Here is a 27513-nt window from a genome sequence, read left to right on the forward strand (position 1 = left end):
CTCAGTCTTTCTTCAAAATCAAAAAATAAGGGAGATACCATCCCTTGTTCCTCTCCACTACAGGCACCAGTTCTCTGGCGCCTTTCTCCAGCAGGGCTTGAATTTCCTGCGCAAGGAGCGGATCCGAACTCTTCAAAAAGGTTCCCAGGTGGATTGTCGTGAGGCCTCTGCCGAAAAGGAAGACCGTAGCCGTGGGTTATGATCTCAAGAACCCACACATCTGAAGTAATGGCTTGCCACGCGTCAAGATGCTGCGCCAGCCTTCCCCCAACCGGCGACGCCTGGGACCTGGCCTCATGACTGAGTGGTAGCGGCTGCGGCATTGCCTGAGGGCAAAGAGGCAACTGCCCGAGCGGCCTTGGCACCTCGAGTACCCTTGTTTCCACCTCTGGCACTCTTACGGTGGCCTCTTTGACTGCTAGCTCCTCTCGCTCTACTGAAAGACGAGTAATAGTGAAATGAACCTCCCCTCCATTGCTGTCCCCTAGGACGAAAAGCCGTAGGTTGGCGAACTGCAGCGCCCAACGACTTTGCTGCAGGTTTGGAGGTCTGCAACCTCAAGGCTCTCGTCAGCCTTGCTGCCAAAAAGATGTTCACCGTCAAAGGGCATGTTGAGGAGCCGAGACTGCACATCAGGAGCGAACCCAGACTTCCGCAACCACGCAAACCTGCGTATTACGGTGCTCGCCGCCATGGACCTGCTGACACAATCTGCCATGTCCAAACCCGACTGAATGGCCTCACACATGGCATCCTTGCCATCCTGAACCATAGCAAGGAAACCATCCCGTTTGTCCCCTTCGGGAATATGTTCAGCCGCTAATGCAACAGTTCCACAGAGTGTGAAACGAGACAAGGCACATATGGAGTTGGCTGCCTGAAGCGCCATACCCCCTGAAGAAAACACTTTCTTCACCCAGCCGTCAAAACGTTTGTCGTCCCTATCCGGAGGGATGGTAGGATACGACGCCTGCACCACCAAACTCTCCAGAGTGGGGTGCCTGGACAAGTAGCAGGGGTTGCTACTGGCTGGACGGTATTTTCGCGACAAAGACTTGCCCACTGCCGGGAGACACTCCGGAGCAGTCCAAGCTTCCGCAACCCTTCTCTGCAGAGCCATACGAAATGGCAAAACCGGGTCAGTGTGGGGGGGCGGGGACCAATATCAAGGATGTCCATGAGATCATCCTGAACGAACTCCCCTGGGGGAGCCGATCAACCCAAGTACTCAGTGACCCGAGACATAAGGCGCTGATATGAAGAATCGGCATGGGTGCCAGACTACGGTCTACAAAACTCCACCTCCGGAGAGGTGTCCAGTCCACTGGCATCATGCAGTGTGTCTCAGGTCATCAAACTGGCTATGGCCCGAGTTAATATCATCTGGTACCGGAACCAAGCCGTCAGAGCCTTCATCACCCTCTGAAATGTACTCCAGGCAGGGAGAGGAAAACATCTGGGGACCAAAGCAGTGCCTGACCTTAGCCAGAGCCTTTCTAGGGGCTAACCCCATGCCACGGGGCCCCTCCGACACCACGGCCTCGAAAGGCGTCAAGGGTGCCGAACAAGTCGGCGCCGGTGTCGGCTGCAAAACCGCCAGCATCGACGGCGTCGACACAGGCCTCGAAGCCGGAGCTCCGAGCGTGTCTCGACAATCCCCTCGGAGGCGGAGCCTCGAGAGAAATCATCAACGACCTCGGCGCCACAGGCGTCGACGTCTTCGACGACTGCACAGGATCACGCTGTCTCGAGCGCGTCGAGGACCAGGACCTGGAACGGGCAAGGCGAGAACGGCTACCCTTGTCCGTGCGGGACCTCTCCCGCGAGCCGTGCCGACCTGCCAAGCCCGAAGGCGTACGAGCGGTGTCTCGACCGGTGCTGACCGACCCCACTCGGAGGCGCGGACGGACCGGTGCCCTGCAATTCAAGAATCGCTAGCATCTGCTTCCCGAAGAGAGCCCATTCCTCCGGTGTTGCTTGCATGGAGGGATAAGTGACCCGCCGATGGGCGGAGTCCTCGGAAGAGGACGGGGAAGGGGAAGGCAACCGATGCCGGCGCTTCCGGGAATGCCTCGAAGAGGCATAGGAGTGGCGAGACCAACTCCTGGAAGGAGACCCACTGGACTTCTGACAATGACGCAGAGAGTCGCCCCTCGAATCCTCAGTCGAAAGCCCTGCAGACCTCGACTTCCGGGGCTTAGACACCCGACCTACCGACAGCTTCTTACGTTCCCGCAAGGTCTTTGCTGTGAGCAACTGGCAGTCGACAGTCGTCCGTATCGTGGGCCTACCCGAGGCAGGAGTTGTGCGAATCCGTGACCGACATCTTGGACCCACAGCCCCCGCATTTCTTGAAGCCTGGAGGCGGGTTTGAAGACGAAGTGTCTTCTACAACAAACCGAACAGGTTCAACGAACCGAGAAGAAAACGGCTAACTCCAAATAGAGGCGTACTGAGATTCACGAAGCAAACACGTTCGTGGAAAAAACGGAACTGAGGCTATGGGAGTTGTGCGTCCTACTCATCACATCGGGTGACGGAGGTCCTCGGGGACGGCGCATCGACGTCGACACAGGAGCCGAATATTCTCCGAAGCAGCACAGCTGTGGACATTACCTGTCAGATATGGAATACGTCGGAGGACCCAATCCCCTCGAAAAGGCTTTTTGGCTTGGACTGCCGAGTCGACCACTGTACAAAGGAGTCCAAAGAACTTCCTGGAAAAGACGCCTGCTGCAACTCCTGGACCGTTGGTTTGCCCAGTGAAGTCCTGCTGCTCTGCTAAAGCTCTAAATTCGCCTCGACTAGAGAAGCCCTGCAAGGACGACTTCTCCCCTTGAGTTGGTGGGACCAATCAACTCCAAAGTAAGCACGCCTGGACATCCTCTCCGAGCTGGCTGTACTTCTGCTGCTGCAGGAACCCAAGTGCCAGGGAGAGGACCACCAGATTCTGTGTGTTGCTTTTAAGTCTGACCTGAGCGCTTAGAAGATCCTCCGGTCTCCCAGTAAGCAGGACCGACCAAGCCTGAGCCACCTCATGGACCCCAGAAGCAAGGAAAGTCTAAAGTGGTATCTGAGAACAACGGTGTTGCTATTTGCTGTCAGACACGAGCATCTGAAACAGCAGAATTGAAGTATGTCCATTGCTGCGGCTGACCTTACCATTGCAGAGCAGGAGTCCCCAGACGTCCTCACTCTTGTCCCCATGCCTTAGTCTCAAGAACAGGATCTGCAGAGCTGTATAGAAACAGAAGTCGGCTGGAACCATTTCTTCTAACCAGAGGTACTGTAAAGTCTAAGCACTTGGTTACCTTGCAGAGTTGCTAAAGCGTTGCCCCTCCCAAGCCTCCCAGCTTGTGGCCCTTCAAATGTTCCATTTTCTACAAACATTTATAAATCACTGTGCAATACTTTGCCTACCTACAAAGAGGATCTTCAGCTCCCCTAAACACTGCACAAGTAACATTGGCTGTCCCGGCTCCCCGAGTGACCCTTTAACTCTTACTCTGCTTTAGCTTTTCTCCCCATGAAGGGGTTAATTTACTTTGCATTGGAAGGTTTTAAAAATACGTACCAGTTTGTGAATTATTTGTTAACCTTTGCACCAAACTCAGTATTGCTCCAAGTGAACCAGTGATAAATCCATGTCCAGTGTCCTAGCTATGTAACGTCACCTGAGGGTGTAGGAAGTGTGACATCCCAATGGTCATCATCAGATTTGGAGAAACAAAGAGCGTGTACTGAAGTATATTTCAATTGTTACATGTTTTGCTCTCTTCTGAAGGCTTACACAGCCGACAGAAATAAAAATGGTTGAAACCTTGAGTGTTTATTTGGATAACTGCTACTGTCACATTACTGCTCACATTGACCCCTCTTGAGATAAGCCTAGCTGCTCTGCCACACTACCAACCTGTGTAGTTCAGACTTACAAAGGTTGGGTCCCTATTGCCAAGAGGTCAAGGTTATTGTAGTGCACCCGGAGGTCACATCATGCAGAGGGATGGCTCGCCTTGCAGGTCTTATGGCTAGTTGGCACCACTGGCCAAAGGGAAGGAGGAGTCCTCTTCAAATCTCTTGAAAACCGGGTCAGGACATCAGTGGTCTCTACATGGTTGCTGGAAGGGGCTCCAGGCGTCTGGTAGCATTCAGTTCTTCTCTTCCAGTGGTTGACTTGTCTTCTGGCTCATGATCCTCACCTTTCATCAGCAATTCACACTCATCCCCTGCAAACTCTCGCTGCAGTTTAAAGGGGCAGCTGGCGGGTGTTAGGAAGAATTCCAATTTCTGTGCCAATTCCCTTCAACCTTAGAGACCCCCAGCTCTTTTGCAGGACTTTGATTTTTATCCTTGTGAGAGCGAGACCTTTCTCACTCATGTACATTTGATCTGATTTGGAGCTTGTTTCTTTTGGTTTTGGAGGCTGACAAACTCCATAAGCATCTACCTTTTGTATTGTAACAGCACCTTCAGTGCAGTGTCAGAGCAGACCTTTGGCTTTCTCATAAGGTTTAAATACCTTCTCTTGGGTGAACTACTGTTCCCAACATGTTTTTCCTATGTAGGTCCAGTACACCCCATCTTATGTGGAAGTACTGGGGGTTACTTGCTAGCCCCTTTACCTACTTACTCACGTAACATTTTGTATGTTACTCTCACTACATTTAATGGCTGGTGGCAGTGGTTTCATTTTTCTACCATTGTGCATTTTTACTGCAGGCTGAATCCTCAGCTGCAGTTTAGCACCCATCAGTGCCCATTTTGTCAAAATGGCCCTGGCCATTTTTTGCCATTTCTTGCTTGGGAGGTCTTTCTTGGGTTTAACTCTGCGCCAAACCAGGTTTACCCTTTTGTTAAATTTACATTTGGTGGGCTTCAGAGCTGAAACTCGCCTGTGGCTCCAGTGTCTGGCAGGGCAGGAATCAAGGGAGGTGGCCGAAACTGCGTCCTTCGTCTCCTTGGTTACCTGACTGCACCCAGTGCCGATTGGCAGGCTGTCCTTGAAGGACAGTCACTCTGCTGTGTGACACAGCTAGGCTGTGCATGAATGGGAGCAACCTGCATAAAAGACGAAACATCTGACAAAGGAAACTGGAAGAAAAGCTTGCTGCATCCACCTGGAGTGTTTAACTGCCCGGTGAAGCCCTGCTGCAGTGCTGAAGCTCCAAACTCTGAATCGACTAGAGAAGCCCTGAACCAATATCTTCGTCCGGGGGGGGGGGGGGGCTAGTTGATCCCACCAACCCAAGGGAAGAACTTTGTTGGAGCCCTCTCCCTGCTGGCTGTACTTCCTTGCTGCTGCAACAGAGTGCCAGGAAACCAAGAATCGAGCACATCGTCTTTAAGATGATCACAAGCTCCAGGAAGATCGAGGACCCTCCCGAAGCAGGAAGAACCAAGCCTGAGCACCTCAGCGTGCTGGACCCACGTTAGAGAAGATTTGGAGCAGTACCCTTTGGGTGGACTACAACCTTGACCTCCTGGCAATAGGAACACAACCTTGGGTATAAGTCTGTACTAAACAGGTTATTGTGGCTGTGCAGCCAGGCTCATCAAGACAGGTCTACGTGAGCAGTAAGATGCATTTGTCAGTTTAAATAAGCCTTCAGAAAGGGCAATGTAATAGGAACACAAATACATTGCAAAATACAGACCTAGTTTCTCTAAATCAGCAAATACCCATTTGTGATGGCACACAGACACTTCCTACACCCTCAGGTGACAAATAGCTAGGACACTGGACATTTCACTGGTACATTTAGAGCAATACTGAGATGTGTTGAAGTAAGAGATCACACATATTCTGGAGGAAAGGTAAGGCACAAGCAGAGGAGAGAAGAGTCATTCAGGGAGCCGGGTGTTAGGCAGAGTTTGTATGCGATACCGTTGAGGACCACTACACACAACTAGAACTACAGGTGTAAGCAAACCAACGTTTGGTATGAGTCTGTACTACACAGTTTTGGTAGCATTGCCGAGCAGCCAAACTTATCACAAGAGGGGAATGTGAGCTGTAATGAGAGGTCTACAATCACAAGTATTCAAAAACTTACTCAAGGTTTCTAGGTAAATCATTTATTTGTATTGCATTTATTGATTTATAGAGCGCTTTACACAAAAGCGCTGTACAATTGAATTATATGAAAACAAAAGAGTAGAAGCAAATTACAATATGAATCAGTCAACAAAACAGTGAGAAGAGCAATTAATTGAAGGAAATGGAGAGAACAGTGGAGTAGGACGGGTTGATGAGTAGGAGGAGGGTAGGGGAAAGTTGAGTGGGGAGGTAGGGGAGGGAGATAGTCAAGGGGAAAGATAAAGGAGGGAGGGGAGGGAGGCAGGAAGGGGTTTCAAGGAGGAGAAAGGAGAAGGAGAGATTTAAGGGGGGTGCAGAATGAGGTCGGGTAGAGCAGATTGCAAGAGGAAGGGCGTTCCAGTGCAGGGGGACTAGGAGTTGGAAGGATCAGAAACGGGAGGCGGCACAGGGGGACAGAGGTACAATGAGAAGGAAATGTCAGCGGACCGAAGGGAACATGAGGGCAAGTAGAAAGAGGAGGGAGGAGAGATCAGGGGGAGCAAGACCATGGAGAGATTTGAAGACAAGGCAGAGAGTAAAATTTAAGTTGGGAGTGAAATTGAAGCCAGCCAGTTATACAATTTATTTCACAGTCTGTTATAAAACATTCACTAGGAGGCAGCCATCTATATTCTACATCAATATGACAATGCATTACTTACCGTAAAAGCATTTCTGATGGTTGTATCTGCTTAGATTCACATGCTGTGCATAGGTCCGACATCCAGTGGTCACTGCGGAGTAGTGCATTTTGTTTTTCGTAGTCGAAAAGGGGACGTCGACAAGGCTTGTCTGTAACACTATCCCTATAGTGACGTGCGTTGTACCCTCACGCGTCAAGGTCCCTCTGTTTGTACTTTTTCTGCTCTGAGGAAGCCTTCTATACGTGAGCGAGTACAGAAAAGAGATGTAGAAAGGTGTCTATAATCCTTCCATCCGAGCGGGGAGGAAGGGTGGGCGCATGTGAATCTAAGCAGATACAACCATCAGAAATGCTTTTACGGTAAGTAATGCATTGTCTTCTGATGTTTGTTAATCTGCTTAGAATCACATGCTGTGCATAGACTAGCGAGCAGTACCCGGAGTTGGCGGTGGGTTATGAGAAGGAACAGTAGAGAAAAGATGTCTTAATACTGCCTGTCCCACCTGGGAGTCAGATCTCGAGTGTGCATCTAGACAGTAGTGTTTTGTAAAGGTGTGCACAGAACTCCAGGTAGCCGCTTTGCAGATGGACTCAAGGGGAACATTTGCAATGAACGCTATGGAAGCCCCAGTGCCTCGAGTGGAATGTGCTCTTGGCTTGAAGGGTAGTTCTCTCTTAGCAAGAGAGAAACAGAGTGATGCATTGAACAATCCATCTAGATATAGTGGACTTTGAGACTGCATCTCCTTCTCTTCCTGCTGCCACCGAGACAAAGAACTGATTAGTCTCTCAGTGGTCTGGTTCTTTCCATGTAGAACATGACAGCTCTGCGTACATCTAGTGTATGCAGACTTTTTTCTCCCAAGCTGGAAGGGTTTTGAAAGAACGTTGGTAGTTCTATTGACTGGTTTACATGGAATTTCAAGATGAATTTTGGTGCAAACCTTGGGTGTGCGCGTAGAACCACCTTATCCTTGTGAACTGTTACAAAGGGGTCTAGAACAAAGAGCCTGTAGTTCACTTACTCTCCTAATGGAGGGGATAGCTATTAGGAAAGCAGTCTTAAGAGTGAGGTCTTTAAGAGTTGCCTTGTGCATGGGTTCAAAAGGAGGGCCCATGAGTCTAGAAAGTACCACATTTAAGTCCCATCCAGGAGCTGGGTTAGCTATCGGAGGGTGTATTCTCTTTACCCCCTCCATGAAGGCCTGGATAACTGGTATCTTCCACCACGACACTTTAAATTGGGAAGTGGTGTATGCAGAAAGTGCCGCCAGGTGGACTTTAATGGAATTGAACACTAGACCTGAATCCAGTAAATGGGTCAAGTACAGAACAAGGTTTGTGGGAGAGCAGTCAAACGGGTTGATGCTCTTACATCTACACCAGATGACAAATCTTTTCCACTTGCTAGAATAGCAGTGGCGAGTGTTAGGTTTTCTGGCTTCCCTGAGGATGTCCATACATCTCTGCGGGAGTTGTAGATGTCCAAATTCTATGATCTCAGGAGCCAGGCTGCTAAGTTCATGGTCTGAGGGCATGGATGCAGTGTCCTGCCCTTGTCCTGTGACAGCATGTTGTACGGGCAGGGAAGTTTCACTGGGGGAGATAGGGACATCTCCATCAAGTGAGCGAACCATGGCTGCCGGGCCCACATTGGGGCCACTAGTATCATGGTAACCTGCTCCTGGTGCATCTTGTGCACCACTTTGTTGAGAAGGGGAGTCGGGGGAAAGGCGTAAACAAATTTCCCTGACCATTGAATCGACAGACCGTTCCCCTTGGACTGGTTCTGGGGGTACCTGGAGGCGTAACTTTAGCATTCTGAGTTCTCCAGAGTTGCGAACAGGTCTATTTCCGGGAATCCCCATTCCCCATTGCGTGAAGACGTCTAAGACAATGTCTTCGTGCAATTGCCATTCGTACTCTTCGGGTGGGGGAGCGGAGGGGGGAGACTCTGCTGAGTTTGACTGCTAGCAGATTGAGTTCCCCTGGTACGTGTTGTGACAGTAGGAACAGGTGTTTGAGAGCCCAGTTCCATATATTCTGGGACAGCTTGGACAGTCCTGGAGAGTGGGTGCCCCCTGCTTGTTGATGTAGTACAAGGCTGTGGTGCTGTCTGTAAGGACCATCACTGTCTTCCCTTGTAGGTGTTCCTGGAAGGCTTTTAGTGCTTTGAACACTGCCAGTAGCTCCAGTAGGTTTATGTGCTTGATGCTACGTTCGGAGTCCACACTCCATGAGCAGTCTGATGGGATAGGTGAGCCCCCCCATCCTGTGAGGGATGAGTCCGTGGTTAGAGTGGACTCCACTTTGGGTGTGGCAAAGGGTTTCCCTATTATCAGGTTTTCCTTTGTCCACCACCGTAGCGAGAGAACCAAGGCTTGCGAGACCACCACTAGATCGTCCCATTGTCCGCTGGCCTGACACCACTGGCTGTTGAGCTACTCTTGCATTGGGCGCAGGCGCGTGTGAGGTACCAAATAAATACACAACGCCATCATTCCTAGCAATCGCATCGCTTTGCGCACCGTCACCTCTCGACCTGCCACATATTGGGGGATCTGAAACAGCATGTTTTGGACCCTCTCGTTGGGTCGTCCTTTGTTCGAATTAGAGCCCCTAGGAATTGTTTGACTTGGCTGGGGTCTAAGCTGGACTTCTCGTTGATGGAGAAGCCCAGTTGGAACAAAAGGTCTACAGTCTTTTGGGTGTTTGAAAAGCATGTCTCGTAAGAATCCCCCGTTATGAGCCAGTCGTCAAGGTAAGGGTATACTGGGATGGATAACCTGCGCAGGTGGGCCGCTGTCACTGCCAGTACTTCCGTGAATACCCTTGGTGCAGATGCTATGCCGAAGGGTAGCACTCTGAACTGGTAGTGTTTGCCCTCTATCATGAACCTGAGGTATTTTCTGTGCGCTGGCAACATTAAAATATGAAAGTATGCATCTTTCATGTCCAGTGTTGTCATGTAATATCCGTGATAGCAGTGGGATCACTTCCTGTAAGGTCACCATACAAAACTTTTGGGGTTTGACAAACTTGTTCGCTGGGTGCAGATCTAATACAGGGCGCATGGTTAGATCCTTTTTGGGTACAAGGAAGTACACTGAATAAATACCTTCCATTACCTGAGATAGAGGCAAGACCTCTATGGCTCCTTTTCCCAGCAGTTGGTCCACTTCTTGAAGGATGGCGAGGTGTTCTGGTGTCATGCGGCGTCCCCTCGGCGGTCTGTATGTTGGGGAACTGTTGAACTCTCCACCGCAGCCCGCGGCTACTGTATAAAGTACCCAGCGGTCTGATGTTATTCCCTCCCATGCTTGAAGAAAGGATGTTAACCGGCCCCTGACCGGTGTTGCATGGGAGGGGACGAGAATCTTCGCGTCACTTGGTGGTGGTGTTGGCTTGGGAGCCTCTGGGGGTGGAACCCCGGCCTCTTCCATTGCCACGACGTTGACCCCTCTGATTGTACTGGCCGCTATTACTCTGGTAGTTGCTGGAAGAGTTCTGTTGGTTTAGTTGTCCACGAAAAAAGCGATTACCAAATCCCCGCCTGTTAGGGGGTTTTGAAATTTGGTCTAAGGTCTTTATAGTATCAAATTCTTTCTTCGCGTTCTCCAGCGCGTCATCCACTGCTCTCCCAAAGAGGTTGGACTCCTCTATGGGTTTATTAATAAGTGACGCTTGTGTTTCTGCCTTAAATCCGGAATTGCGAAGCCAGACGTGACGCTTCAGTAAAATTCCTTGTACCAAAGTGCGGCCAGCCGTCTCTGCTGCATCGAGGGTATTCTTGACGATGCTTTGATTGACCAGAGAGCCCTCGTTAACTGTAGCCAGTAAACAAGTCCTTAGGGGTTCGGGAGCTTCTTCGATGTCCTGTCTGAGCTTAGCCCATTGAGCATCGGCGTAGCTTGCCAATAGGGTATTATTATTGGCGATTCTGGTAGAGTATGCTGCAGAGGTGGTGATTCTCTTGGCTAGGGCATACAGCTTCTTCCCCTCTTTATCTGGGGGTGCCTTGCTAGTAGATAGTGGGACTCCTGCCCTTTTCCTGGTGTTGGTCACGACCAGGGAGTCGGGATTGAGTGACCCTTAATATATAATGGGTCTGATTGAGAGGGAGAGAACAGTTACTCAATCCTCGGATTGACCCCTCTCACCAATGCAGGAGTGGAAAGAGAAGGTGTAATATGTCTCTTAACTGAGGCGAGGATGGGTATAACCTGGCTAGTGGGGGGGTTTTCTTTGATAATCCTCTCCACAAAAATCGGTGTCTGGGGTGACCTCCCCAGTTTCCATTTCGCAATGTGCTGCTGCCTTCTTCAGCAGTGCATTGAAGGTGGGTTGATCGACAGGCGAAGGGTTCCTAATTGGTGTAGTTTCAGTAGACCTGATGACTATACTGCTACTGCCTGTGTCAGTCGAACTAGCCGGTGACTGCCAGGGATTTGGGTCGCCCTCGCCTGTGTCTTCCTGGAATCCTTCCTCACATAGGTTAGTTTCCTCGTGAAAACTTTCTTCTTGTTGGTCCTCAACATAGGTGAACTCTTCTTCCTCTTGGAAGGTGTCTTCCTCAGTGGGATTGTAAGAGTTTATGTCCTCCTGTATGGGGTTATAAAACTTCTGGTATTTAGCCCTTGGACTCTCCAGGGGTGCCTCCCTTGGTCTCTTGGGTGCCCTGTCTTCTGGGATGGACATGAACCCATCTAGTTTGTCCATACAGGTCTGGAACCTTTCAAAGGTCCACTGAGGTCGGCCAAGATGGTCTGGGAAAGAAAAGTGGGTTTCTTCCTCCTGTAATTGTCTGGTTCTGTCCCATAACGTCAAAGAAAGCCTTCGCCTTCTGAGTAGCCTTCTTGCTGGCTAGGGCCTTCTGTCGGCATCGGGAACTGGCCTGATCTGTTTTCCGGCGCCTTCGGCGTATCTTTGGCCTTGTGCGCGGTTTTCGGCATTTCACTCGACGTATGTCTTTGGCCGTCCTTCGATGCTATGCGCGCGAGGCTTTCGGCGATCATTCTCTCTTCCGAGGGATCGGTCGCTGTCGCGCTATGAAACGTCGAGCCCTTGCCCGTCGAGCCCTTGCCCGTCGAGCCCTTGCCCGTCGAGCCCTTGCCCGTCGAGCCCTTGTTGGTGACGTGAGCGCTCTTGCGATGTGCGTCGCCGGAATTTTTGGTGTTAGCGCCCTTATTTTTAGAGTGCCCAGTCGCCTGTCGCGGAAGCGGTGGCGGGGAGGGCTGACGACCCTTACGGTCGGCGGAAGATGTAGGTGGGCCCGGCGTCCCCGTTGGCGCTATGGCTGCCTTAGTCTTCGACGAATGTGTGCCTGGGTGTATGTGCTTTGGTGTTTTTCTGTGTGCGTCCTTGTCACCGGGGTGCTCATCCCCCATAAGCTGGGCGTGAGCCGGGCTTGTCGGGGCCAGGGACGGACGAGGAGTGTGAACGCTCCTTTGAGAGGTCTACAGCCTACGTTACGGGGGCTGTGTAGTCACTGTCCTCGTCACTCGGCGGCAGCGTGCGAGGAGTCAGGCCTAGACATGGCGTAGGCCGCCCACCTTTTGACCCTGCGGTCTTTTAGAGTTTGGGCTTTAGTAATTTACAGGCCGCACAGCCGTCGTCCTGGTGATCGAGGGGTAAGCAACGGTTGCACCGTTTGTGCTTATCCTTCCAGGTATATTTACCCTTGCAAAGCGGGCAAAACCTAAATGGCGTCCTCTCCATAGCTGAGGGTAATAAGTGTGACTACGACCTCGAAAGAGGGAGGGGAAAGAGAAAGGCATTCTTAAAGAAAAGAAAGACCACAAAACCCCACTCTCCCTACTGTGTATGGCCAGCGAGGCCAGGCCACGTGTTCGGCAGCGCCGAAGGATCCCCTCCGCTCGTCCTTCCGTCGAAGATCTTGCTCGGCGGAGAAACGGCTCTGCGTCGAGGGCGGGATCTACGTTATTGATATGAATAACAAAGGTCGAAGAAACTATTTGGCAAGGTCTCTCGAGGAGCTCCACATAAAGGCGACCAGTAGCTGGGTGGAAAAAACAATCTGAGGGACCTCGACGCGTGAGGGATTGTGGGTACAACGCACGTCACTATAGGGATAGTGTTAGACACGCCTTGTCGACGTCCCCTTTTCGACTATGAAAAACAAAATGCAATACTCCGCAGTGACCACTGGATGTCAGACCTATGCACAGCATGTGATTCTAAGCAGATTAACAAACATCAGAAACTTCAATACTTTACACTGTATGTCTGAGGCATTTAAACTACTTGGAGGAGCAAAATCGCATAGGTTAATAAAAAGATTACTCTTAGACAGTGCAAAAATAGGAGTTCACCAGAAGAGTTAATTCAATGCAATAGGTCAGGCCAAAGTCAATGGACTAAATTCTTGAATAGGATAAAGCAGTTCTGGTAGTTAAACAGAAAAGTCTTTGAAGGTTCTCAGAAGTAGTTCGTAAAAGAAAGAATCATATGTTGGATCACAAGCCGATTAGGCCTGCAAGTTGGGAAAGTTTCAAGCACTTTCACTGCGAGAGGCAAGTACTCAGTTTCACAGTACCTTAAAATGATGAAAAAGGTGCAGCTGAAGACTTCTGTTCCTGCAGCTCTCGCTGAGCCTGCCGTGGGGACAAAAAGGAGGACATCGGGGACTCCTGCACTGGACTGATTGCAAAGCTGGCAACTGGCAAATCCTAGATTCTGGTAGATAGAGTAATGCACACAAACTGGTGTCCCTCTCTGGTTATTTGGTTTCATGCAGCACTGAGGAAAATACAACCAGCTCAGAATGGTATCCAGGTGGCTGTCGAGTTGATTGGTCCCACCAACTCAAAAAGGAGAAGTGGTCCTTGCAGGGCTTCTCAGTCGAGGTGAACCTAGCGATTTCAGACCTGCAGCAGGGTCTCGCCGGGCAAACCAATGGTCCAGGAGTTGCAGCAGCCGTCCTCTTCAAGCTCGTCTTTGGTTCCTTCGTTCCAGTGGTCAACTGCCTTCCAAGCCAAGAGACTCGCCTTTTATTCAGTTCTTTCCCATTCATTCCAGCCTAGCTGTCACTCACCCATCAGGGTGGCTGTCCTTGCCGGACAGTCAGCTAGCCAATCACGGCAGAGTGCATTTGGGTCTCCTAGGAGACTAAGCAGAGGGCGTTTTGGGCACCTCCATCACTTCCTGTCCACCCCAGACACTCGGGCACTCGGGCACCAGAGGCGGTCTTCAGTTCTGAAGCCCGCCAAAGGCATAGAAACAAAGGGACAAAACATGGTTTGGCACGGAGACACAAACTCAAGGACCTTTCCAAAAAGAAATGGCGAAAAAGACTGGGACCTGTCAAAAGGGGCTCAGACGGTATCTTGAAAAATATGGCTCCCGTGATTTAACGCTACTGGTGTTCACGGTCGGGAAAAACACGCTAGTTCGTTGGAAAACCACTGCCACCATCCATTTCGAGAAGAAAGGACAGCATTTGACTACTACATGAGTTTCCAGACACACGGGATACTAGGTATCCCCTCCAGCACTCTATAGTAAGATAGTATGCCGGTCTAGGAATTTGAAAAGACTAGTAAAGTCAATTTCACTTTCTCTGGGAACAGTTTATCCCAGGGAAGGTATTTAAACGTTGGGAAAGCCTGAAAAGGTTTCCCTGTGCCACTGCAATGAAGGTGCTGTGACACATTAAAAGATGCCGCCTATCGAGTTGTCTAAAACTACATAAGCAAAGAAAACTAGAGTAACGCATTCAAAATACGAGAGAGTGGGAAAAAAAGATCCTCAAAATCCAAAGTTGCTGGGGGTCTCTAAGGTGAAGGGAATTAGCACATGCATGAGAATTCTTCATAACACTAGGCCAGCCAATGTCAATTGGGCAAAAGTCTAGGTGAGCTGAAGCACTTCTTGCAGGCAAGTAATCATACACAAAGTTTTAGAAGTCTTTGTAGAAAAAGTAGAATCAATGTAGGGTCACAAACTGGTAAGCTTGTGCGAGGTAGAAGATGCAAGCAACTCTACAGAAGCAACTAAGACAAGTCTCAACTGAGATCAAGTAAGGCTACAATAAGTGGTATGTCCTCTCAAACTTTGCAATACCTTTGGTTAGAAGAAATGGTTACAACTGGCTTCTGTTCCTGTGCAGATTTTTTTTCCTGGGCCTCAGTCGAGTGGACAAGATGGACTTCTGGGGACTCCTGCACTGCAATGGGATGGTCAGCAGCAGAAAAGGGCACACTTCTATTTAGTGGCACTTTGCGGTTTCAGCTCCTCGCTTCTCTGCAAATAGCACTACTGCGGACTCTCGGATACCACTCTGGACTTTCTTTGCACCTGGTGTCCAGCACGCTTGAGGTGGCTCAGGCTTGTCTGTCCTGCTTACTGGGAGCCCGGAAGATCTTCCACAAGCTTGGGTTCAACTTAGGTGATGCACTCCGTTTGGTGTTCCTGTCCCTGGTACTTCACTTCCAGCAGAAGGGTACTTCAGTTCCAGCAGAAGTACAGCGGTCTCCGAGAGGATGTCCAAACGAGTTTACTTTGGAGTTGATTGGTCCCACCAACTCAAAGGGCGAAGTCGTCCTTGCAGGGCTTCACCGGGCAAACAGCAGCAAGGCTTCACCGGGCAAACCAATGGTCCAGGAGTTGCAGCAGGCGTCTCTTCCAAGTTATTCTTTGGCTTCCTTCATCCAGTGGTCGACTATGACCTCCAAGCCAAAAAGCCTCACCTTTTATGAAGGTTTCTCCCATTCATTCCAGTCTAGCTGTCAATCACACAGCAGGGTGGCTGTCCGTCAGCCAGCCAATCAACTTTGGGTGCATTCCTGTAACCAAGGGGATTAAGCACAGGGAGTGTCGGGCACCTCCCTCACTTTCTGCCCTTGCCAGACCTACTGTAGTCTGAGGCGGGCTTCACTCATGAATCTCACCAAAGGCAAAGTGACCAAACATGGTTTGGCGCGCAGAGTAAATCTCAAGGACCTTACCAGCAAGAAATGGCGAAAAAGAGACAGGCAATTTGGACAAAATGGGCATCCATGGGTGCTTTACTGCAGCTGCGAACACAGGCCGCAGTAAAAACTCCCAATGGTTCAAAGTAAACCACTGCCACCAGCCATTAATTGTAGAAAGGCTAACAGAAATGTTAAATGAGAAACCAGACAGAGGGGGATACTAAGTAACCGCTCAAGCACCCTATTGTAACATAGGGTGTGCTGGGTCTAGATAGTTACAATTGTAAGTAAGGTCAGTGTCACTTTACTGCTCTTGGAAACAGTTTATCCAAGAGAAGGTATTTAAACCTTTGGGAAGTCTGAAAGACTTTCCTGTGCCACTGCACTGAAATACATGAGATCTTGGGAAAAAGATCGCTCTCCCCAGGTTGAAAATTAAAGTCCTAAAGTCCAGCAAAAGAGCTGGGGGTCTAAGGTAGAAGGAAGGGAATTTGCACATAAATGAAAATTCTCCCCAACAATGACCTGCGTTGGATTAGGTTTCCTTTGTTTTTGGAGTCTGACAAACTCCATAGGCATCTTTTTGTATGTTGACATGCTTCTTGAGTGCAGTGTCCCAGATAAATCCTTTAAAATTTCTCAAGGTTTAAACACCTTTTTTTGGGCAAACTACAGTTCCCAAGAATAGTAAAGTGAAATGGACTTTACTTACCTTTTTTTCTTTTTGTAGGTCCAGCGCACACAATCTTATGTGGAGTGGTCGGAGGGAGTGGTTTACCCAGTACCCCCTTATCCTACATTCTTATGTAACATTTTTGTTAGCCTCACTACTTTTGTTAGGCAAGATTGTATGTAGTAACCCTGTGGGACACTACACCAGCCTTGTCCTCTTGGCAATAATGAGAATTCTCCGTAACAAGATCCTTCATTGCTTCTCACACCTAAGATTTTTGGGCCTTTTACAAAATATCAGATGAATTGTTTTCACCTTGTCGATTTGCCTTGCTTGCTTGGTCCTGCACTCTGGTTAGGTGATATGGCAGGGTGGAATCTTGCCTCTAGGTCCAGATGCAGTCCAAAGTTTCAGGAGAATTTGTTATTCGGAAGACTATGCACTGCACATGAGCCACAGTTCACAGGCTATTGGCAGCCTGCAGCCCAGGAAGGTCACAGGTTGAGGGATGGCTTCAAATGCAGGACATCAAGACAGGCTGGTTCCACCACTCTAAGGGAAGGAGTCCTCTTCGGAGTGCCTCAGTCTCATGGAAGAAAGGGTCAGCACAGCAGCAGTCACTCGGCAGGCATCTCCGGCCAAAGGAAGTAGCTCCATGAGTATTCTCTTCATTGGATTCAGTTCCAGTGGTAGACTGGTCTTCAGAATCAGGACTCAAGCCATGTATCCAGAAACCCAACCAATCAGCACTTCTGCTGCTTTCAAATATTGGGGGAGGCTGTCCTTTTAGGACAGCCAGTCTTCCAGATGTAACTAGTTCCAGGCCAGCCTGCTAAAAGACCAAGAACAGCAGAGTTTCCGGTCTTCAGACACCGAGACTAGACAAGCTTCACACACAGGATTCCTGCTGTACGGGCAGAACCTTTGTTACCTCAGCCCAAACTGGGGTCCACCACCTGAGGAATGAGTGCACGTTGTACAGGGAACAGTTGGATGGTACTATTGAACCAAACTAACCCAAGTCTCAAAGAACTACATCAATATATACATGGTCATACATTTAAGAAATTAAAACACTCCAATATTTATAACCACCAACCCTTCAAACATGTTTGGATAAACCATTTACTTCCAAATTCATTCTCTCGCATTAGTTATCAACAATCTTTACAATCATCTTTAGATCATACTCGAAGTATGCCTTTGCTGGCGACTGGTCCGTGGTAGGTCGTAACATGGTACAATGAAACATACACATAGCTATTCATTACTGCGTAACAACGGGCCTAGAGCATTCAACCTTAAGTGTGACTGCACATGGTCTGCTCAGATATTTTATCAAAAAGAGGGGCTGAACTAACAGGTTTACTTTGAACTACAGATTGCGATCTCATCCGCCCCAGACTCCTGGCTGACTAATTTAGGCGACCACTACTTTAACATGTACAGCCTCTAGTTCTACGATAATTGACAACGCGCACCCTGGCCCCATCATTATCAACCCAAACAAATGGTCAATCCCTTCTACAAGGCTTCAATGCAATGAGCAAGATTACACATGTTCCTTACAGAATTGTTCAACCATAAACCTCTCTCCTATTCAAATGCTGACCTACTGGATGTCTTGTCTTCCTCCATCAACCCACCAAACCAGAATGTCCCTGCTACCTAAAATTCACCACACAATTGCCAACTGCAAAATCCTAAAAAAAAAAGGAAAACCTTACAAGCAGGTTTATATACCCATTAAGCTTCATTCATATGTTCCTATGATCAAAACTAATTTTATATACGTGTGTCTTATAAAATGATTACCTCTGTACTGCTGGGTTTCAGGACAGGATTCCGTCTGCATGCACATTGAAACCCCCAGTCTATTCCATGTGCTTCAGCGCACTGTGTAGATCATGTTACATATGTGGTTTTAACATATGTTTCTATGGGCCTGCAACTCTGATATGCGTCCATTAGAGACAATACTAAATTTAACATGCCATCCATAATTTACTACACTCTATATTTATATTCACAACATCACATCCAATCCAATTTGCCACCACTCCCCAGTCATCAATACGGTGCGTGCAACATGAAATCCTCAATCATGGGGACGCTTCCTGACCACACTGAAGTGTGGTGTCAAACCAGGACCTCCCTCAACCAGCACGGCAGAAGGACCAAGAAAGGACAAGCACACAACTCACAAAAAGAATGCAGTCACTCCCTTCTGTGCATTACTGGGATGGGAGTCATTAGAACACATCCACTGCCACCAGCTATTCAGGTATGCTTGTCACTAACAGAAATGTTATAGGAGCAGTGAGACAGGGGATACAGTGACCTCCCCCCCCCTCACTCAACATAAGGTGGAGTGCGCTGATCGCACAATGTAAAAATATATAAAAGGCAAACTTGAGTTCTCAATGAGTATGAAGGAAACTACAAATGGGCTCCCTAGCAACCATGCACAAAGTGCCATGTGCTACAAAAGTAAATTACAGATGCCATAAACACTTGGAAGAAAATGTGACTCAGGAGGGGAAAAGTAAGGGTTACAAAAGGTTCCCATAAACTGAGCAAAAGAGTGAGTGGGAATCTTTTTTCCCCCACTCACAAGACTGACCAAAAGAATACAGAAGTCCAGCAAAAAGTGTTGGGGGCTCACAGGTGAAGGAGATTTGGCATAGAAATGAACATACCCAACAGTCAAGCAACTCACAAATGAAATGTCACTTTCAAAATCTAGCCAACCAAGCAAATAGCATCTCCCTTACAGATGACGCTTTTCAGGAGAAGCTCTGTACCACAAAGATTTGTCATAATGTATAGTTTTTATAAGCTGTACCATTGACACATACTCAGTCCTCTGAAAATACTCACTTCGAGAGTATACCTGTGCTACAAAGCAACGCATGGCTGTTGTGCTTCAACAAATGCCCACATTGTAAAATCCTGCCCTCGAGGTGTAGGTGCCAGGCCAGTCAACATTCACTCTCAATTAGGGTATACCGATGGTTAAACCATGGCAAAAAGTGCATGCTAGACACTTTCAGCAAACATCCACAGCCAAGAAAAGTTCCCCATTCCAAAATTAAACTTGCCAAAGAACTTAAGCCACAAGTTAAATTACCTGCTAGCCTCTCCAGCTCTTCATGTGGTGTGGATCTCTGGCTACTGGAGCGGCTTACAGACCTGCTGGGGTTGGAGAACCATCTGCTAAACCTACTGGAAGAGACGGAGCCTTCGCCTAGAACATCTTCTATCATCTACAGTATGGGGGGGGAGAGAGAAGTGATGTGTGGAGCAAAGGCATTTCAGACACCCAACCAGAAAAAACAAAGGATGCAAGCAGGATAAGATTAATACATCAGATAACTTACCTTCGTAGTAACTTCCAAACATTCACAGAATTGTGCAGTTCTGAAAAGAAATATGGCAACTCCGAATTGGATGCAGCTCTCAAGGGGTTACTTGTCCACCAGAAGCTGATCCATCAACACCCACTATGTTTGCAGCAAGATGAAAAGTTGACAGGCAACTACGGTACATCCAATCATGTCAGTATTGCTAGATTTGCAGGATGGCAACAATGCCAGTAACAAGAAACTTTCTAGACCGTTTGATATGCATAATCAATAAATGTATGTGCGACTATATACCACTTGATTGTTAGTCTTAACGTTTGATTTATTTGATGTGATGACCACCTGTACCTTGCTTCATGCTTTATTTTTAAATTGACTTTCATAAACTTAACCATCTACTCAGGATCGAAAGCTGTAACCTTTGAATGAAGTTAAGTCTAGCATATACATGCCTCTTTGAGAGGGAGGCTTCACTTCCTTTGTGTAAGCCCAGGGGTGTTATGAGGTGTTAGGCCACGTTTTTATGCAGTACCCTTTGGGACCACTACACAACTTTGACTACAGGTGTAAGCAAAACCAACCTTTGGTACAAGTCTGTACCACAGTTTTGAGGTAGTGTTGCTGAGCAGCCAGGCTTATCTCAAGAGGGAATGTGAGCTGTAAGGGTGTTACCCAGGTCTATAATTACAAGTATTCAAAATAGACATACTCAAGGTTTCTTGGTAAAAGTTATTTATTTCAGTCAGTTCTAAAACATTCACTAGAAGGAAGCAATCTCTCACAAATATACTTCACAATCAGGTTCTGAGGCATTTAAACTACTTTGAAGGTGGAGCAAAATGGCATTCAGAGCAGGTAGAAGCAAGGAGCAAAAAATGCACAAGTTAATAAAAATATTAGTTACTCTTAAACAATGCAAATAGTTTATTTCCCCAGAGGAGTTGATTCAATGCAATAGGTTAGGCCAAAGTCAATGGGCTAAAGTCTAGCATAGGATAAAGTAGTTCTGGGAGTTAAACGGAAAGTTCTTTGCCAAAGTTCTCAGAAGTAGTTTGTAAAAGAAAGATTCATATGTTTGGTCACACACACACACCGACTAGGCCTGCAAGTTGCCAAAGTTTCAAGCACTTCGCATTGAGAGGTAAGTTCTCCCGGTCGGGTTTTCACAGTACCTTACAATGAAGAAAAGCTGAAGTCTGTTCCTGCAGATCTCGCAGTTCCAGAGCCTAAGTTGTGGGGACAAGAGGACGGACATCGCAGACTCCTGCACTGCGACTGGTCAAAAAGCTGGCAAAGGCAAATCTTCAATTCCGGTAGCTGTAGTCAAGTACACAAACTGGTGTCCTTCTCCCTGGCTATTCGGTTTCCTGCAGCACTCTGAAGAAAACACAACCAGCTCCGAGAATGGCATCCAGGTGGCTTACGAGTGATTGTCCCACCAGCTCAGAGGTAGAAGTCATCCTTGCAGGGCTTCGCTGTCTAGATGAACTTGGCGATTCGGACCTGCAGCAGGGCTTCGCCGGGCAAACCAACGGTCCAGGAGTTGCAGCAGCCATGCTCTTCCAGCTAGTTTTCGGTTCTTGCGTTCCAGTGGTCAACTGCCTTCCAAGCCAAGAGACTTGCCTTTTATTCAGTTCTCCCCCATTCATTCCAGCCTAGCTGCCACTCACCCAGCAGGGTGGCTGTCCTTGCCGGACAGTCAGCCAGCCAATCACGCCAGAAGGCATTTGGGTCTCCTATGAGACTAAGCACAGGGAGTTTTGGGCACCTCCCTCACTTCCTGCCCACCCAAGACACTCTGGTCCTCAGTCCTGAAGTCTGCCAAAGGCGTAGGAACAAAGGGACCAAACCTGGTTTGGTGTGCAGAGAAACTCTAGAAGGACCATTCCAAAAGGAAATGGCGAAAAAAAGACAACTAGGACCCATTTAAACAAAGGCGGCTCAGACACCATCTTGAAAAACATGGCTCCCGCTATTTAACGCTACCGATGTTTGCAGTCGGGAAAATCATGGTAGTTCGTTGTAAAACCACTGCCACCATCCATTTCGAGAGCAAAGGGTAGCATTTGACAGCTACATGAATTTCTAGACACTGAGCATACTAGGTAACCCTCCAGCACTCTATAGGAAGATAGTGTGTGCTGGGTCTAGGAATTTAAAAAGACTAGTAAAGTCAATTTCACTTTACTTCTCTGGGAAACAGTAGTTTATCCCAGAGATGGTATTTGAACCTTGGGACAGCCTGACCGGCTTCCCTGTGTCACTGCACTGAGGGTGCTGTGTGACATGAAGAGATAAGGCCTATGGAGTTGCTGGGGGTCTCCAAGGTGAAGGGAATTGGCACTTATGAGAATTCTCCCTAACATGAGGCATTTGCCATTGGCTGACCACCTGGTCAGAACGTTGCAACGGCTCCATGCAGTGAGGGGTAGCCTTCCGACTCAGCCTTTGTTCTTTTGATACTGTTACACTCATGAGTCAGGCGCCCCGTTACCAAAAAAAAAGGCTACCATAGCCTTTGTTTTTTTGTCAAGTCTTGTAGCTGGACAGTAGTTGTGGCTCCTTCAGTTTCTTCCAAGATCTCTAGGTTGCAGGGTCCATCATATCCTAAAAGCCAGGTAAGAGCAGCAGCTCAAGACTAGACAGCCAATGACAGATCAAATGGTAAAAAGTCACTGGTGTCCGTGTTCAAAAAAGAGATATATAGATATATGATACATTACTCACCAGAATGGTATTTCTGATGCTTGTATCTGCTTAGGTTCACATGCTGTGCATAGGCTGACATCTAGTGAAAGCTGCGGAGTATTACAGTTTTTCGAAAATCAAAAATGGGCGTCGACACAGGACGTGCCAGTAATACTATCCCTAGTGTGACATCCACTGTACCCATGATCCCTCACGCGTCTAGGACCCTCAGATTGTATTTTTTCCTGACATGAGGAGTAGCACGAGTACAGATGATCCAAGCAGATAGAAAGGTAAGACTACAAGCATCCATGCACCTTCTCTCAGAGGGGAGGAAGGTTGGGTCGCATGTGAATCTAAGCAGATACAAACATCAGAAATACAATTACGGTGAATAAGGTATCCCTTCTGAGGCTTGTGGAATCGGCTTAGATCACATGCTGTGCATAGATTAGCAGTGTTAGGAGGTGGGATGTGAGAAGGGTCATGAGCGAACAGATGTCTTAGAACCGCTTGTCCCACTTGGGTATCTGTCTTGGAATGGGTGTCAATGCAGTAGTGCTGAGTAAATGTGTGAATAGAGCTACAAGTAGCTGCTTTACAAATGGTGTCAAGGGGTACATTTGCAATGAAAGCCAGAGTGGACCCAATGCCTCTTGTAGAGTAGGCTCTTGGCGTGAAAGGCAGAGTTTTCAGAAAGGGAGTAACAGCTGGATACAATTTATAATCCACTTAGAGATGGCACCTTTAGAAACGGGATCTCCCTCTCTGCCTGTAGCTACGGAGACAAACAGTTGGTCTGTTTTCCTTAGCGGTCTGGTCTTGTCTACATAGCATAGGACCGCCCTATGCACATCTAGGGTGTGTAGTTTCACCTCAGCAGAGCTTTGGGGTTCTTGGAAGAAAGCTGGAATCTCAATGGACTGGTTAACGTGGAATTTAGAAATAAACTTAGGTGAAAACCTACAGTGTGTTCGTAAAACCAGTTTATCTTTATGAACAGTAAAGAAAGGATCCTGCATGGACAGCCTGAATTTCACTGACCCTTCTTATCAATGTAATGGCTACTATGAAGGCAGTTTTATATGTCAGGTGTTTGAGACTGCTTTTATGCATGGGCTCGAATGGGGGGCCCCCCATGAGTTTAGCCAGCACCACATTAAGGTCCCATCCTGGTGGTGGGTTAGAAATTGGAGGGTGGAGTCTCTTTACCCCTTCCATGAAGGCTTTAACCACTGGTACTTTCCACCACAAAACCTTGTTAAGGGAGGTGGTTTATGCTAACAGAGCTGCCAGGTGTACCGTTAGTGAATTACCAACCCTGCGTCCAGCAGGTGGAGCATGTAGGTGACAATAGTGGAAGGAGTACAATCAACTGGGTTGATTTGCTTATTCTGGCACCAGATACCAAATCTTTTCCATTGGTCAAAATAACAGTGCCTAGTGTTGGGCTTCCTAGATTCCTTTAGGATGTCCATGCACCTCTGTGGTAAATTGAGGAGTCCAAACTGACTTCAGGAGCCATGCTACCAAGTTAATTGAGCTGGGTTGAGGATGCACTTTTTGACCTTGGTGCTGGGATAGTAGGTTGTACCAGCACAGGAGTCTGATGGGTTTGCACGCTGCTAGCCTGCGCAGGTTTGGGAACCACGGTTGTCTTGCCCACATGGGAGCAACTAGGATGAGCGTCATCGATTCTCTGTGCATCTTGTTGACCACCTTCCTCAGAAGAGTTGGTGGAAAATCCTAGGCAAACTTCCCTGACCAGTACGTCCACAGGGCGTTCCCCTTGCATTCTGGCTGGGGAAACCTGTATGCAAAGTCTGGGCATGGTCTGTTTTTGCTTGTGGCGAATAGGTCTATAGTGAGGAAACCCCACTGTGAGATGATGTCTTCTACGACTTGTCTGTAGAGACCACTCGTGCTCTCTTGGGAGAGGATCTCTGCTCAAGGCGTCTGCTAGTGAATTGAGATCCCTGGAACATGTTGAGATGACAAGTAAATGTTCCGTCTGAGTGCCCATATCCAAATTTTCTGGGCAAGCTTGGACAGATTTGGCGAACGAGTCCCTCCCTGCTTGTACATCGCTGTCGTGCTGTCTGTTAAGATCTGCACTGACAGGTTCAACAGATGGGGCTTGACCGCTCGAAACGCTCTGAATACTGCCAGAAGCTCTAGCAGATTGATATGATTCTTGGCCAGTGTGTGAGACCAGAGACCCTGAGCTGTGTGGTGAATGAGGTGTGCTCCCCACCCTGACCGGGATGCATCTGTAGTGACTACAGCCTGTACTTCTGGATCGTAAAAGGGTTTCTCCATTGACAGGTTTTCTCTTGTCCACCAGTGAAGACTTTGTACCAGTGCTGGCGAAACGACCACTAGATCGTCCCACTGACCACTTGCCCGAGACAATTGTTTCGCCAACCATTCTTGCATGGGACACATGCACAGGCGTGGGGGACGAGGTAAATACATGACACCATCATGCCTAGCAAACGCATCGCTTTGGTACCGTTATCTGGCGACCGGGCAGATAGAGGAATTTGCAGTAGTAGATTCCGAATTCTTTCCTCTGATGGAAAGGCCAACCCCTCAAGTTTTTAGTACAGCTCCTAGGAACTGTTTGGAGGTGCTTGGCACCAGGCTTGATTTTTTTTTCTCGTTTATGGAGAAACCCGTAAGGGTACACTGGGATTGCTTCCTTGCATAGGTGTGCCGCCACCACCGCCAGAACCTTGGTGAATACCCTCGGAGCCAAGGCTATACCGAAGGGCAGCACCTTGAATTGGTAGTGCTGACCGTCCACCTTGAAGCGCAAGAATCTTCTGTGCGCTGGGAACATGGAAATATGAAAATAGGCATCTTTCATGTTGCCATGTAATCCTTTTTTTTAAGGAGGGGGGGGATTACCTCTTGGAGTAGTCATGCAAAACTTTTGGGGCTTGACATACTTGTTTGCAGGGCGTAAGTCTAAAACTGGGAGCATTGTCAGAAGTAAGTTGAATACCCTTGTTTACCCGTTTGCCCGGGACGAGTTTGATTGTGTCCTTTTCTAGAAGATTGACTATCTCCTCGAGGAGGATCTTCTGGTGGTCCAAGGAATGTACTTTGTCGTGGGGGTGGTTTCCGGGACGCTCTAGCAGTTATGCAGTATCCTGCGGACAGCACCCATCTGTCTGATGTGATCCCTTCCCAAGCTTGGTTGAAGTTGGTAATGCATCACCCTACTGGAGATGCGTGGGAAGGGACCCTGATCTCGGCGTCTTTTGCGGGAGGCGTGCCGCCTCTGCTGGGGCTGCCTCTTCCCTTACCACAGCCCCTCTGGTTTCCCCGGTTGTAACTCTGGGTAGACTGCTGGTTGTCACCCCATGATGTACCCTGCCCCTGAGAATAGTTGGAGCCTCTGAATTGTGGCCGCCATTCCCTCTGATTAGGGTGTTTGTTGGTCAACTGTCCCAGGGATTTCAGAGTCTCGTACTCATCTTTGGCATTTTTTAATGCGTCCTCTACCGCCTTGCCAAACAGTAGATTAGGCTCCACTGGCATGTCGATAAAGGATGCTTGTGTCTCGGGTTTAACCCCCGACTGTCTTAACCAAGCATGCCTCTTAATGAAAGTGCTCTATTAGCCTGCCGGTGTTATCCACGGCATCAAAAGATGCAACCGGACACGGCTCTCCCCTCCGACGCAACCTGTGCCAACTGGCCCTTTAAAGGTTCCAGTGCAGAGTTAAGTGCAGCAACTTGCTCCCACTGGTGGCAGTTGTAACTAGCCTACAGGGTGGTGGAGTTGGCAATCCTTGCCTGGTAGGCGGAAGTGGAGGCTACCCTCCTTCCCAACCCGCAGATTTTTTCTCTCCTTGTCGGGGGTTGGGGGAGGCCTCAGACAAAGATAGTGGTGTTCCCGCCCTCTTCCGGGTATTAGTCACTACCAGGGAGTCAGGTTTCAGTTGCCCCTTTATGTAAAGCAGGTCTGATTGGGCTGCCCTGAATAATTTTTCGATTCTGGGTTTACTGCCCTGGTGAGGTTAGGATTGAGAAGGGAAGGATAAATTCTCCTTTGTATAGACTTGAGAATAGGGATGGCCTGGGCAATTTTTTTCCTTCTACTAGTTACTCGGCAAAGTCCCTTTCATCCTGTGCTCCCCGAGTGTCTATGCGGAAGTGTTCTGCCGCTCTAGACAAAACCTCATTTAGGAGAGGTTTGTCGTCGATTGGGGAGTTGGTAACCTGAGGTTCTTTGCCTAACGGGGCGTCTATTCTGTAGACTTCTGGGTCATCTTCCTCCTCCTCTTGGTCCTAGTCATCCCCATAGTAGTCCACCCCAGTTTGGTCATCCAACGTTACAAATTCTGGATCCTCATATTGTAGTGGATCCTCACTATACTGAGGGTATGGCTGTACGTAGAAAGGGTCAGAAGACAGTTTGCGTTGTTGCCTCAACTCGATGTTCCTTACCAGGGGGTTGCGGGTCCCTAGAACCTGAGGGAGTAGCCCCGTCAGGGCTATAGGAGAGGAAGTGATCTGGGTTCTTGGCATAGAAGTCTGCTAGGGATGACATTCTAGACATAACTGTCTATATCCTCACTGGACCATTCTTTGGAGCTGGGGATTACCCATTCCTGGGAGGGTTTCGCTGTGACCTGACTTGGACCTATGGGCTTGTGCAGGGGTCTTGGCTAGGTGGTTATCAGAAGACTTAGCACCGTCTATGTAGCAGAGGTGTAGAAGAAGGCTGATATGTTTTCTTCGGTTCCCCCCCTCCCCATGAGTGGAAGCGTGCTTCCCTGGCGTTTTCACCTTCTCTGAGCTTTTCGACGTCGGGCGCTGAGATTCGGGGGTAGAGTCCCTTTCCTTAGAGTGAGGATGTCGGGATCCGGGAGCAGGCGTCGAGCGGTCTGCTGACGTCGACCCCTGGAGTGTGGCCTGGGGATGGAGGTCGGCTACGTCTTCCGACGATCGTACCTCCATAACTTTGGTGAGTGAGGCACTCTTGGTAACAGTGGATGGTTGCATGGTGTCATGCGGCGATCTTGACTGAGAACGCCCAGAGGACACAGATTCGGTGGACCGCTCTCTGCGTGCCTCTTTCCGAGAACTCCACACGCGCAGAGTCTCGGTTGGACTTCGAGTGTT

General features: G+C 48.6%; 1 protein-coding gene across 6 annotated transcripts in view; it reads right to left on the minus strand.

Moving 5' to 3' along the window:
- Positions 1-27513, minus strand: part of EIF4ENIF1 (eukaryotic translation initiation factor 4E nuclear import factor 1) — a 386373-nt gene that overhangs the window by 155628 nt on the left and 203232 nt on the right. For all 6 annotated transcript variants that reach the window (XM_069619809.1, XM_069619814.1, XM_069619813.1 and 3 more), the window contains exon 8: positions 19456-19591. In XM_069619809.1, coding sequence (XP_069475910.1) covers positions 19456-19591 — 136 coding nt within the window. The remainder of the gene's footprint in view (positions 1-19455; positions 19592-27513) is intronic.

This window comes from Ambystoma mexicanum, chromosome 10 (genome assembly GCF_040938575.1).
Source record: "Ambystoma mexicanum isolate Mex_15411 chromosome 10, UKY_AmexF1_1, whole genome shotgun sequence".
In the NCBI taxonomy this organism is placed as follows: domain Eukaryota; kingdom Metazoa; phylum Chordata; class Amphibia; order Caudata; family Ambystomatidae; genus Ambystoma; species Ambystoma mexicanum.